We start from the raw sequence: 14,246 nt of genomic DNA, 5'->3' as shown, positions 1-14,246 counted from the left end.
AGCATAGTTCGACCAAGATTGTACCAAACATCGTACCAAAATTCCTCTTCCAGAAGTCTACATCAAGAGGCCGTTCAAGGAGTGTATGCAGCAAGTTGAAAAGGGGTATATATCATGGATCAATGCGTCCGGTGTGCTTTCCCAGGTGACGCCTCGAAACGCCTCGCAAGACCGTCAACGAAAACAATACTCAATGGTAGAAAACCTGTCGTCTAAGCCTAGACATTACGAAGCGGCTGGTTGCTGCGGCGGTGCTCGAGGCCGTGTGGGCTGAACTTGGTGACTGGTTCCTGAAGCTCGTCTGGCTGGCTGGCATCGTCTTCGGCAATGCGAGTGGGCATCTCTGGGATGTCTTCCTGGCTTTTGTAATGCGTTTGCAGGCTATGGCGCTGAGGGGTCGCCGCTGTGCTCTCACTGCCAACACTCATGCTGGTAGAGCTTCTATCATGCACGAGATCTGGTGTAGGAGGGACATGCGAGCCGCGCTTGCTGGGGTGAAGGTAGCCAGTGCTCTCACTTTGCGCATCACCGTACTCGGACTCAGATCCGTTCGACTGCTGCTCGGCTTCACCGTCCTCGGACTGTGGGGCCAATGAGCTCCGCATGGCACGCTTGCCACGCCTCTTGCGGCCAGACTCTGATCGCTCGTCCTCAGCACCCTCTGTGCTGACGCTGTCAGCACGACGAGCCAGGTCAAGGCCTTCCACGGCAGCGGCGCACTGCTCGGAGATGTTGCGGATGATGTACGCAATGGCATCAGTCTTGTCACGGAGGTGACGATCAGCGACATCGGTCATGCTCATCTCGGAGAAGCGCTTGCGAGCAGCACTGCTGAGAAGTCTGGTCTCCATGGCAGTGGATGCGCGTTCGTCGAGACGGCTTGACTGCCTTGTGCTTGAACGGGAGGAGGCAGCAGACTCAATGCCACCGACGCCACGGATTGTCCCAACCTCTGATTTGTCCTTCTCAGCCTTCTCGGGGACGGCCGTTGACTCGACTGGCGCATCCTCTTCACCTTCTGCGAACACTGCGCCATTGGGAGAGTCGTTGAGCGTCTTCACAATGTGCTCCATGTGGTGTGCCTGGCCATCGATAAGCGCGCGGAGATGCAGCACCACGCGTTGTGCCTCATCGCGTTGTCGCAAGAGCGTAGTGTTCGTGTGCTGCAGAGCACCCAGATCCTTTTTGTTCCTCTTACGCTCCCTCTCCAGCTCTTCTGCAATATCCTGCTGCAGTACAAGCGCCTCAAGAGCATCATCTCTTTGCTTCTCGGTACCACCAAGACGGACAGTAAGCCTGGCAGAATCGTCCTTCTGTTGGTCGATCAGGCTCGTGAGTCTACGGTTCTCGCGCTTGTGGCCTTCGATCTTGATTTTCAGCTCGTTGGTCTCCTTGGTCAGCTGCTCAGCAAATGCCTGGAACTTCAAGAATTGCTGCTTCCAGCTTTCAAGCTCTTCGACCAAGAAGTTGTTGCGCTTCGAAACCTTGGTGAGCTCGGTGTCCATACGGCCCTTGAGGTTGATGAAATCCTGCCACGCCTCCATAGCATCGCGAGAGTACTGGTTTCGCTCGCGCACAATCTCATTGAGGTGACGCATCGATACCTTGGTCATGAGAGGCTTCTTCTGAGCCCCGCCAAAAACGGCTTTGACGCCTGTATTTTTACCCTAGAGATGTGTTAGCTTATATCAGATTCATTCTTGTGGATATTCGTCATACCAACTTCTCGCAGGCGTGGTCCATGACCTTCATCATGGCTTCCTGATTCCACCAACCAGGATCTTGGACACTCTCAACCTCACCACGCATGACGATGATTTGGCCAGCTGGAATGAGCTTGCCGCCCCCGTAAGCAGAGCGGAGATGTTGTGGAACGCCAGATGGGGAAACATCGCCGTTGAGCGAGTCGGTCATACGGCTGATGAGCTTCTGACGTTGCTTGGCAGACCATGCCGTGGGTGGGCTGGATGTAAGCACGAAGTTGCGGTCCAGATCGACAACGAGTGCATCAGACGGCGCCGTGAAAAGTGTTCTACACTCCGCAGTCACGCCAATAATGTAGGGGCCAGGCTCCTGGACAAGCTCCTTGACATGGCGTGCGTGCACAACTGGGACGTACAGCCCACTCCATTCGTACACACGAACCATGTAGCGCACGGTCTCGGCGGCGACTGTGAGCATGGCCGGGTAGTGTGATATTAAAATCAGCCGGCGTGTTGGAGACACGGCGGCCTCTAGCACACCTACGATGTTGGGGATCGACAAGCAGCAGAACAGAGGCCACATGGCGAAGTTCTGGAAGCCAGTTGGGGACGATGGGAACTGGTAGCATAGCGCGTAGTCCTTCATATCGATGCGCACCAAGTCATTCAGTCTTGGAGCCGGGAAGCTCAGAATGCGCGACACTTCTTCCGCGTGGAATAGGTTCGTAGCCTTGTTCCAGTGGATCCACATACCACGCAGATAATCGCCGAGCAGGTTGTATAGAGGATAACGCGACAGGAAGCTCAGGCAGTACGGGATCCAGTATGTCTCGCCAGGCGTATCGTAGTAGTCTGGCTCGGTGCGTTTGCGCAGATCACGGATCGTATCAGCTCGCTTCTCATCGGCGCGAGACCAGACGCGGAGAGCAATGCCATAAAGTGTATGCGAGGAGTCTTGCTGGAGGACGAATGCATGGTGGACGCAATGTGGTTGGCTGCTGCCGGTGCAGATTTCGACGTCGTGAGGGAAACACGCCTTTGATCGTATTAGCACGCTGCGAGCAATTCAAAGGCAGGACACTATCACTCACCCTCATGGCAGAATGCAACGATCTCGCGATCTCGTTGTCTTGTTCAAGTCTTGGGCTGCTGCCGAGAATCTCCGGCAACCAGAACTGTCCAACAGCACCCTTCATATGCCCAATCTTGCCTTGCGGCGGCACAGGGGCCTTGACCCATTGCGATGGTTCGCGACCAACACCGCATACCATATAGGCATGAGTCAAGGTCTTCGGCGCACGCTGTCCTGGCTTCGGTTGATTCATCGCTCCGGGCATGGGCTGCGCGATGCGGGAGTGCAACGAAGACGTGCGGTTAGGGATGATGAGGTTTTCTTCGTCGCGACTGACGGGACGAGAGTCGCCAGAGCGAGGACGAGAAGTGAAAGACGGTGCCATCTTGAGCTAACTTTGGTGTGATCCAGGAATCTCTTCGTGGTGTTGCGTAGTTTTGTTGAAGCCCAATGGCTCGCTTCTCCTGCGGGCTCAGCGGAACTTCAATGCGTGGTGTCGTCTGTCAAGCAGCGCCAACACCAAGTCGCACACTTGATTCGCGACGCAGCGATGGAAGCTGTCGTGGGAGGAGGGACGCTTCGGCTGGACGAGACACCAGAGAGATGGAGGGCGAAGAGGAGGAAGAATAGTGTCAATGCTGTGAGAGTTGAGCGCGGGTCCTTGTGCGCTCCCAGAAGAGATAGTACGGTAACCTTGTTCGAATGGTCCCTGTTCGTCTGGCTAGTGTCCTCTGCGGGTTGTGCATTAGCGCCTGTCGCTATCCGAAGGCTCGATGCCGACTGGATCTCGACAGGACTTGAGATAGATTGCTCGCCCGGCTTGCCAGAGGTGGAAGTCAAACTATCGCTTTATGAAAGGATCATACAAATGTATATCCGAACATGCAATGATGAGCGATTGCGCACCAGCTTACTAGGAGCATGCGTACAGCGATGAGACGGCTCCGCAGTTGCTTTCGAGGGCTTGTGAGGTTTTGGGACGATCGGCCGCAAGGCGGCAGCCAAACTCCGCCTCGGGAAATCATGTCCCTATGTCCCGAATATGATCCAGTGAAAAGGGGCGATTATTTCGCTTCGAACTGGATGAGATCGCTCCTTGCACATGAATTGTGTACAACGGCGTCTCGAATTGAAATACATGTGACCACGATATGTTCAGACATACCCAGTGCCGAGTTTTCGTTGGCATGATCGTGGACATTAGTTCACTTTGTGTAGTGGGGAGGAAACGGCAGACCAGCTGCGATAATACACCAGTAAGGTATAGTGATAGCAGCCCTGCATCAGACTGGTCATGTCTCGCAAGGCGTTTGCTGATGGTAGCCACGATGCGTCGGAGGGTGACACATGTGTGCTCACTACATCACTGTAGCAATACAAGCGGGTTTCTCCAGTCACCCAACGGTCGGATAATAAGCCGTTGATAATTTACCGGCACTGATATAAACAGAACGTGGTTGTCGGAAACCACAAAATCCACACGATGTGTTCATAGTACACCACTCATGATGACGAGCTGATGTCGTGAGTACGCAGGCACAAGTCGACATGCATGAGAAGGTGCATGTACATATGCGGGCTGGATCCCCGCTCCGAACTTGAAACATGGCAAGTCTTGGCAAGACCGAACGTTATTCGACTCGTGTCTATCAGAATCAAACTAGGAATCGCTCCTCATACCGATGCCTACTGACTGCGGAGTTACATTCGCGAACTAGCAGACTCACCGTGCGCAGTACGAACGAGCTGATTGCACCATATAGCCATATGGCAGAGACATCGCTCTCGGAGCTCTGCAGTATCTGGTAGGTCCAGAAACATCAAATTTTTCCTCCGAGTCCTGACCCACGGCATTTTTCTTCCAATCGTGTCATGTGTAGCGATCTAACATGTTCCCAGCTATGTAGAAGTACCGAAGTACAAGTGTCCCAGATGTGAGACCCAGACATGCTCCTTGCCATGCTACAAGAAGCATCAACAGCGAGCATCCTGCAGTGGCAAGCGTGATCCTGCCGCATATGTGAAGAAGACCCAGTGGGCTACGCCTACAGGTCTCGACCGCGATTTCAACTACTTCAAGGGCATCGAGCGCCATGTGGAGGATGCCAGCAAGGATCTCGAGGACCGTGGTATCACTGATGGACATGCAAGCCTTCGTGGTGTGGCAAGTGGATGGCGGAGCGATAGCAAGCTGCAGAACTATCTGTCCGAGCACCGTATCACGATCCAACGAGCTCCGAAAGGCATACAAAGACAACGAGACAACACGACTCGATCTACAAAAAGTCATCGTGCCCTATGGACCGTGGAGTGGATTGGCCCGGATGGCGAACATGAAGTGCACCACGACTGTCCCGAGGCCAACTCGATCTCTGACTTGTTCTCTGTATCAAAGTTAGGCAAGCGAAGGAAGGCCGAGAGCCATCAAGACATACCGCGAGCAGAGAAGAAACGGAAGATTGATCCGCCTTCGATCACGTCTGGTTCCACGGCAACTTCGATGGCTCAAGAGCCTGCAGATACCGCAGATCCATCGCATGGACCGGTAGCCGAATCTCATGGTAACACTGAGGAGGATGAACCGACATCACTAACAGCTCTGGATCCCCCACCCAACGACGACCAGCAGAAGTCTGGATCGGAGAAGACTCTTCATTTCTATCTGCTGAAACCTGCAACCATTGGCAGTGCAAGAGTAGTGATACCACTGAACAGAAAGGGCAGATTGACCAAGTGTCTTGATGGCCACGTTGTGCAAGAGTACCCTACAGTATATGTTCTGCACGAGGACACGAATGAGCTCCCTGCAAGTCTCATGCTCGCCAAGGACTACCAAGCACAAGACCATGTAGCAGCGCCAAGTGCCGAACAATTACCAGCTTCAAACACAGAGGGATCTATTAACTCCGAAAGCATTCTAGCTATGCTGCGGCGAGACCTCACACGATGATCAATGTAGCGAGCTCATAGATCATGTGCTGTACAATTATTCTCAACTAAGCATATATCCGACGCGAATGGGTATAGTGATCAAACAAAGTAAAACCACGGCAGCGACCACGGCAGGAGGCCGTTTATCCCAACCCGTGCCTCCCCGTATTTCATAATTTCCTTAGACTTGTTTAAAATCCAGTGAAATCCCCCCCACAATCCTCGCTAATACGCAAAATATTTTACACAAGCAATGCAAGCTCAAACGCAGATACTAGAAGCAATTGAGCGCATTCTTCTTCTTCTTCTTGCTAGAGTTGAGCTCCATCATGCGCTGCTCTAGCGCTTGACGAGCTCGTTCGGCTCGCATCCTCATCTCTCGTTCCTCTTCGACAGCTTGCAGGCTGGCACGGGAATTTGTGGTGGCCTTGTGCAGTGTCACAAGCTCGTCCTCTAGTGTAGTGCACTTCTTACGCCAGCTGTCCATATCTGACTTTGTGCGGTTGGCTGAAGTCTCCAGGTCTACCAAAGCCTCCTCGAGGGTAGCAGTGAGCTGCTTCTCGGCAAACAGATGCTTTTCGATGGTGCGAATACGTGCCTCTTGTTCTTCAAGCAGCTGGACCATCGAAGCATCCCTCGCATGGTCGCGAGAATCAGGGCGAGAGTCGTGCGATGGCGAAGTCATACGTTGGATGGGCGAGGTCGCACGCTCGATACCGGGCAGCTGTGGTGTGGCCGTCAAAGACGGCGAAGTGCCAGGGAGTGGCGGAAGCGGTATCGAGGGCGGTGGAGCAGGCATGGCTGAAGAATTTGCCGACTTGCGTATCGAAGTCTGCGAGCCTGAGCGAGCGAGTGCAATCGCGGCAGCTTCAGGCGAGAGCGACTCGCGGTTGTACGTCGGACCAGATGCGTTCGAAGTAATTGAGTGGCGCTTAAGCGTCGACATCTGTTGCTGCAAGTTATCAGTTTTGCCCATAACTATTGATTCTCTTTATCAAACTTACCTCGAGCATATTGTTTCGGAGCTTGGCCTCCTCCAACTCCCTCTCCAGCTCCATACGCGCATGCGACGTCTCTGTCTGGAAGGTGGAGAGCCTGTGGTTTGTCTGCTGGTGCGAGTCGAAATTATTGTTGAGCTGCTCCTCAAGCTCCTCTACTAGTCGAGCACTCTTCTTTTCCTTTTCCGAGATCTTCTGCAGGTTGAGCAGAGCTTCTTCGTTAATCATCTTGAGCTCGCCGATCTTGTTCTCAAGGCTCACAGAATGAGTCATTGCATTCTGCAGCTCCTCTTGCACGGCTTTGAGGTCGTTGGTCGTCTTCAAGTGCCTACCGTGAAGCTCCTTGCCTTCATCTACCAAGCCCTTGATCTGAACATGAAGCTGCTTCGGATCCGTCTCGTAGCCTAGCGCGGAGGACGCATTGCGTAGCAAGTCAGAGATAGTCTTCTGGCTGTGCAATAGATCTGCCTCCATATTCTGGATGACAAGCGAGTGGTGCTCCTCCAACTGTGCCTGACGCTCCTTGGACTGTGTCTCAGCAGCTGCTGCGGAACTATTGAGCTCCTCAAGTTCCTTGCTGTGGCCGATCTGGAGCTTCTCGAGTGTATCCTGATGCATAGCGACCGCCGTCTTATGTACGTTCAACTGGCCCTCAAGATTGTTCACAAGACTCTTATGAGTCTCGAGCTCCTTCTCGCTCAGGTCGCGAGTCTTAGCATCGTCATCAACCTGACGGATGATGCTGGAGTATGACTGTTCCAGGTGCTGGAGTTTAGTAGAGTGGACTCCTGCGGCGGTCTTGTGCTGGTCGAGCTCCCTCTGCATGGTGTCCACGATCTTTCTATGCTTGGAGCGCTCCTCTTCAACACTGGCACTAACAGCAGCGGCACCGGGAAGCTGAGGAAGCTCCTTTTTACCAGAGCGGGCTGTTTGCTCAGCTCTACGCAACGAGTCCTCAAGCTCCGCGATAGTATCGAGAAGTTTCGCTTCAGACTGCTTCATCGAGCCCACAGCGTCGTTGTGCCGTGTCTCCCAGGCAGCAAGATCACCTTGCAGTCGGGAGATCTCGTCGGCACGCTGGCCAGCTATGTTCGAGATCGTAGCACCGGCCATGGCTTGATCACGGGTAGTCTCCATCGTCGGTGTGTCGAAGGAAGGCGTTTCCGGGAAGTCACCAGGTACGTGATCGAATCGTTCTTCCAGTGGAGTCGGCAATTGACCACTTCGATCGGTCACGACCTTTTGGTGTCCGGCGAGGCTTGCCTTCAGACTACCCAGCTGGCTCTGGAACTCCTGCTCTCTGCTTGCATGCTGCTGGTGAAGTGACCGAATTTGGTGCTCGCTTTCCTCTAGCTGCTCTCGCATCCTGCCAACCACCGAGAAATCGACGCCAGAGGATGCGGTCAAGCTTGCACGTTCTCTCGTCAGTCCGGCTACTAGCGTCTGCTTCGCCTCGAGCTCCTTGCGCATCGTGCCAAGTTCAGCTTCGAGAGCCATCGACTTCTCGGTACGGCCGTGAAGCTCAGTCATCACACTGTTGAGATGTAGCTCAAAGCTCTGCCTCGTGTCAGGGACTTCCTCAAAATTCTCCAAAGCAATGTTCTTGAGCGAGGCTAATGACCGAGAAGCACGGTCTGAGCCAAGTATGTCGTCCGACTTCCTCCTAAGAACAGGCTTGGTAAGACTCGGAGAAGCAGGTCGGAAGCTGTAATGCGACCGATGGATCTCATGCTTCATGTCCTCAACCTGCTGCAATGTCGCCTGATGTCGTGCAGCCAAGCTTTTATAGTTGTTGGTAAGCTCAGTCATAGACAGTTCCTTCTCGGTGTGCAGCCTCTTGAGCAGCTCCATCTCACGATTGACATTTGGACTGCTTTCCGTAGCGTCAATATCCGCATCCGTGACATCGTGCTGCACAGAAAGTTCATCGCTGATACCTGATGGCCGCCTCTCCAAAGGCTCGTCGGTAGTGCTCAAGGATCGCGTATGCGAGGACAATTCCGCCGACAACGACCGCGAGGATGAAGGCTGTCCTGCCTTCTCCTCTGTCTTCATCCCCGCGTCGGCTAAAAAAGATGGCGGCATAGTCTGTGTTGGCGCAACTAGGGATTTGGGTGTTTCTTTGCCGTACTCTAATTTGGCGAGTGTCTCGAGCGCAGTTTGGTACTTCTGCTGCAGATTGTCGTATTCCACCAGATTCGTCTCATGATCGGAGCGTAGGTCGAAAAGCTCTTGGGTGAGGTTCTCCACCTTATCTGCCATGAATTCTGTCTGGGCAGGGTCGCGCACTTCATGCTCGACGTTATCCGCTCGCTCGACGATATGAGGCGCTTGGTACTGGTGATGATCTGGCTCGACGTGATTGTCATCCATCTGCTCGGTCTCAGCATCAGTGAAATCGTCCTCGGTAGTGGTTGCGACGCTGTCCATAGTCACTGCGCGAGGTCTGAATGGGTCGTACGACTCGCGATTGCCGTTGACATGTTGTCGTTGCGGATTCTTGGCAGGTGGGACTGGGACGCCGGTCTTATGATTCACACCATCTAATTCGCCGAGCAGATTGTCCAGCTTTCCGATACTCCTCTGCCTTTCGACTACATGCTCGAGACGGTCGAGCTCGTGCTGCATGGCTTCCTGATCTTGCTCCGCCTCGGCCAAGCGTTCTTCCAGTGTCGTAATATACTCTTCAGCTCCGCCCTCGCTCTCATGTAGTCGTGCAAGCTCACGGCGTAGCTCGATAATCATTGCTGCATTGCGCTCTTCACCTGAAGTGGAACCCTCCATGCGTGATTCGAGGTCTCGTAGGTAGCCTTCATTGTTCTGCTCGCGATCCATAGCTTTCTGAATCCTTGTCTGCAACTGCTGCTGGATCGTCTCCATGTAGGCGATTCGTGTATCCTTGTCGACTAGGTTACTTTCATTGTTCGATAGGTTTGACCTTGTCTTCGTGAGCGACGACTCCAGGCTGCGGATGGTCTTCTCGTACTCGAGCACCATCTGCTCCACGGCTTCTGCGAAAGAGCTCGACCGCTTGATTCGTTCCGTCGCGTGATCGCCAAGAGTCTCATTTGACCAGTGTGTATCGGACTCTTCGTTATCGCGAGCCTTCGATAGATCAGACACGAGCTTGGCATGCCGTTGGCTGAGGGCAGTGTAACTCTCTTGCATGTCCATGAGTGCCGTCTGCAACTCTGCTTCTCGTCCTCGTGATCGACCATTGACGAGCTCGCGCGTCTCTGACCTATCCACGTGCTTGAGCTGATCGCGTAAGAAGGATACTTCAGTCCGAAGCCTCTCGATGGCAAGCTGCTTATCGCCATCCTCATGAGTCTGCTGGATTTCTGGGCGGCTTTGAATAGCTCGAGCGCGCTGTGCATATGTGACAGTGTTCAAAGTCTCGTTGAGATGAAAGACAGCAGGTGTCACACACGCGACCACAAAGGTGATAGCATTCCCGCCAAGAGAGTCTTGTAGTAAGCGCGTCAACTTCGAGTCGCGGTAAGAGATGTGGGTATGGCCTTGCTTTGACAGCTGTGAGATGACCTTGCCAAGGCTTGCTAAGCCTTGGTTGATGTTAATACCCTCCTTTGCTCGTTCGCCCGTCGCTCCTGTGTTCTTCAGACGCTCACTGCCAGCCAGATCCACAAAGTGTAGCTTACTGTCGATAGTAACCATATTCTCGTCGCTGGCACTGTCAATCGGCATCGACATGCGCTTATCAAGTCGTGGCGTTTGCATGCTTTGCCCGTCGGCCTGTCTGCGCTGTACCAGATTCAGACTAAAGACAGCGTGTGATCTGGAGGATCGTGCATTGATGGCAGTAGCATCAGTCTGTCGGATGGCCGAGCCGAAGTTCAGCGCGCGAAGTAGGTCATCCACCGAGTTAATCGGCACCTGATTAAGCCCGGTCAACAGTATCCGGCCCTTCGTGTCCTCTCTTATAGTGACCTGCGAGCGGTCGGCCAAGGCTACATCTTCGGGAACCAGTAGATCGCGCAGTTGTTCGTTGTAGATCTCCACGTACGTCGCCTTGAGCTCCCAATTCTTCGCTGCGCCATTTGCCTTCGCTATGCTTGCAAGCGTAGGCAGAGCCTGCGTTGAATACCGCTTCGGTGCCTGTAAGCCTGTGTGCTTCGCCGACCCAGCATTCAACTTCTCAAAAAGTGCTTCAGCTGCTCGTGGCACGACACCCTTAACATCCGTGTCGCCTTGATCCTCGGGCCCTGACGTGCCCATGGTGTACGATTTGCCAGCGCCTGACTGGCCGTATGCCATGATGGAGACATTGTAGCCTCGCACGAACGAGGACACGCTTTCGCTGAGGTAATCCCATATGCCATCCTGCGAAGTATTCTCGTCGAAAACGCGGTCAAAAACGAACAGCTTCTTGCCTTGTGGGGACTGCACCGAGAGGTTGTTGGGTGTCGGGACTTCGCAAGTGGACTCTCGAAATCGCTGTGGTATGAGGTTGTATCCTGGGTCGCTCGGCGACAATGGCGGACGCACTCGGACGGCTGTTCGTGTCACCAGTCAGTATAGTGTTTCAGTTGCTGCCGCGAGAATATCAGCGTCTCCACCTACCAACTTTGACGGCAGTCTTGGCCTCGTCGTCGCTGTACCGCGAGGTCGCATCAGTGATGCGGCTCGAACTCCGCTTCGAGCGATGCATCGCGGCCATGGACGTCGGTCGTGGTGTTATCGCAGCTGCCGTGGCAGGCGGAGGCGGAGGTGGTGCTGGAGTGGGCGAGGAAGGCGTTTGTGTCTCCATCGCGTCGGCGGTTTCATGTGCTCCCTCGTTCCCCTGCATCTAGCGCAGCGCAGCCGAGACCACCACGCACGACTCGGTACCTGCTTGTTTCCGGCTTTGCTCGCGATATGTGCCGAAGTGAAGGTGTCGGTGGGGTAGAACAGCACACAAAAGTCTACACAGATGCTTTTACGCCGAGCTGAGTGATAGTACTGCTCCCGGCACTTTGCATTTGATATTACAGCTGACGCGTGCCTGGTTGTCCAGTAATTACTGTATGCGGGAGATCGCTCTTCGCGTGTCGCTTAGTGAATTATGGATTCGCAAGTCGCATGGGTGCCCTGTTCGTGAGTTAGTCACGGGGAGGGTCGGCGCTCTGTCTTGGCCGCAGGATCTCGGTCTGCTGTAACGAACACTCACAGACGTGACTCGGGGACGAGCTGGCGACCTTCGAATGCGTCGTGGGATGGCGTACAGCGCATTGGCAGTACAGGATCACCCTCCTATGCGCGAACCCGTGTATCAAATTACAACAGCGCGCTAGGAGTAATAGGAGACTTCCGTCGGTACGCATGAGCTTAATTTAGGCCCACCGACATGGATCTGCATTTCATTTTCTCGTGCTTCACAGCCATGGCCCAGGGCTGACGAACATTTATATGTCGACAGTCCCACGCTCGGCATGCGTGGACTGGGCCGCGACACGATACATATCCACGATCGAACACGATGACAACACCAAAATCGGCGTTGCCAATGCAGCCAATTGGTCTTGCTTCTCGCCTTTGAGCCTATGTCAGGCCGCCATCTCCACTAGCAAATGCATCAGAGGTAGGATTAACTCTTCAGCGTGCTCTGAGCAAGGCTGACCTGGAACCAAATCGCCTGACGATCGTTATGAGTTTGTAGAGCCATAGAAACGAGGCGAATTCAATTCTTCGGTGGTCCCAGTCCTGCATCTGATGAGGATACCCACAACATAACCATATGGAAGATCCCACGGCTTGGGACTGTCTGCAGATTCCGACGTACTTGCCCAAAGCAGATCTCCTTCGGCATCTACCCTCGCTTTTGACTTCAGCCATGACTCCTATTGTTGCCAAGAATCTGCAGTGAGGGAAAGCTAACGCACAAGCTTCAAACGGCCGAACGACCACGTGATCGGACCGAGCGATCATTATCAGTGCTTCTCCAGCTAGTCTTTTGACCTACGATCCGGCCAGAAGTCACCATCGCGAGGCATGCAGATTTGGGATGTTGAGACCAAAACCGCAATCTGCAGCACGAGAACACGTCGGAGAATTGTTCAGTCCATCAAGAGGTACAAGGTAATCCCTGAGACAATTGCTGTAGTCTGGGTGCCAACCTGCAGCAGCGCCCTCGTAAGTTTGGAGCCCGGTGCACCGCAGCCTCGACTCTACGCATGTAAAGGCAGTTACCAGTACATGAAACCTTGTCTCCTGCATCAGCCATATGTGATCGGACAGCGGTCTGCAACGTTCATCGACAACGCTCGACTCGTGAGAGTCGTGAATCATCCTAGCAAATTCATGAATTATCCGTACTATGAACCAGACGACAGCATTGCTGGGTAGCAGTGGGCAAATTTGGCAGCATCTGCACTCTCAAGAGTGTATGTATGACATTTCAAGAGGTAAAGTGTCTGTTTTTGTTGTTGCGACGCTGGGAGGGCCTCGTAGACTTTGCTCACAGTGCATACAATTCTCCGACTCTACCTTCAAATCAGAGAATGTCCTCACTACGCAGAATGGGGTGATGAGTCCCTGTTGGTCGATGACGATGGTCTTTAGACAGGATGTCTTCACTCGTTCTGTGGCTTCGAATGAGCGGGCTGAGCTGTTATGTGAGCGTCACATGACCCTGCCCGCGGACTCATCGCCGGTGTCCGACCGGAGCTCACTTCACTGGTGTCGGGCTTGCAAGCACACCAGAACATGACAAGACAAGCGCCGCGCGATCGATACATTAGGTAGCGTTTTCTAGTTTAACATGGATTCGGATGACGATAGTTGGAACCATTTTCCTCCTTAGCAGCTTGGTTTTAGCTTATGAGCTTGGCTGCTTCGTCAGACTCACCTAGGGCATGTTTTGGCGCCTTGTCTAGCGACTTTGCTAGTGAGACTTGCCACCTGTTTCCCACTCGCCTGAGCTTTTGGACTTTGTCAAAGCTGCTTAGGGTGGTCTGGCATTGGATGATGTAGTGGCTGTACTTGCGGCTGTACTTGCTAGCGAGGTTTTAGTAGCTTCTTCACACTCGCTGAACGTGATCAGTCGACGATAAACATGGTCCATTGCCTTACGATGCACTCCGTTCAACTAGAGGTTACTCGGTTTCGGAGCATGGGCATCATCAAGCATAATAAAGAGTGCCCACGTCAGTAAGAGTGACAAGATGGCCACTTGCCATTGCCCGAACAATGCCTGGTTGCGGCACAGCTGAAGTCCGCGCCTCCCTCCGCCACAGTCGCCAGGCTAGGAGGTCGACCATGCCAACAAGGCTGCCAGGCTTCGTAGAGCTAATGGTTGTACCCCTTAGTCCAACACAAGCGCGAGGCTACACTGCATCAGTGTCATGCTATCACATTCTAAACCATTCCTTCGGCACCACGACTGATCTGTGCAAGGTCAACGCTAGAAGTCGGCGCCGGACCTCATCCCAGAATAATATCGTCACTGGCTTGGTGACTCGCCTCACCAGTGGGAGTATCCTTTAGCACAGCTAAGCGCATAGTCTAAGACCGCAGTATCAAGCAAGAGACCATGCACACGCGTGG

At 53.6% G+C, this 14,246-nt stretch overlaps 3 protein-coding genes across 3 annotated transcripts; 1 reads left to right on the top strand and 2 right to left on the bottom strand.

The window, feature by feature from the left end:
• Positions 1 to 218: 218 nt before the first annotated feature.
• On the bottom strand, positions 219 to 3,160 carry LTS14_001536 (uncharacterized protein; the record flags this gene model as incomplete). The annotated part of the gene is made up of 3 exons (XM_064834245.1): positions 219 to 1,667; positions 1,720 to 2,739; positions 2,795 to 3,160. The coding sequence occupies 3 exons, from the start codon at positions 3,158 to 3,160 to the stop codon at positions 219 to 221; spliced, it is 2,835 nt and encodes a 944-aa protein (XP_064698109.1).
• Positions 3,161 to 4,542: 1,382 nt separating this feature from the next.
• On the top strand, positions 4,543 to 5,725 carry BCD1 (Box C/D snoRNA accumulation; the record flags this gene model as incomplete). The annotated part of the gene is made up of 2 exons (XM_064834244.1): positions 4,543 to 4,580; positions 4,675 to 5,725. 2 exons carry the CDS (start codon positions 4,543 to 4,545, stop codon positions 5,723 to 5,725), a joined length of 1,089 nt encoding a protein of 362 aa, XP_064698108.1.
• Positions 5,726 to 5,980: 255 nt separating this feature from the next.
• On the bottom strand, positions 5,981 to 11,472 carry LTS14_001534 (uncharacterized protein; the record flags this gene model as incomplete). Its single annotated transcript, XM_064834243.1, has 3 exons — positions 5,981 to 6,652; positions 6,711 to 11,218; positions 11,286 to 11,472. The coding sequence occupies 3 exons, from the start codon at positions 11,470 to 11,472 to the stop codon at positions 5,981 to 5,983; spliced, it is 5,367 nt and encodes a 1,788-aa protein (XP_064698107.1).
• Positions 11,473 to 14,246: the final 2,774 nt, after the last annotated feature.

Source organism: Recurvomyces mirabilis (assembly GCF_035927965.1).
Source record: "Recurvomyces mirabilis strain CCFEE 5264 chromosome Unknown scaffold_3, whole genome shotgun sequence".
In the NCBI taxonomy this organism is placed as follows: Eukaryota; Fungi; Ascomycota; class Dothideomycetes; order Mycosphaerellales; family Teratosphaeriaceae; genus Recurvomyces; species Recurvomyces mirabilis.
Note: the sequence above shows the minus strand (reverse complement) of the source record. Positions and strands in the feature narration are given on the sequence as shown.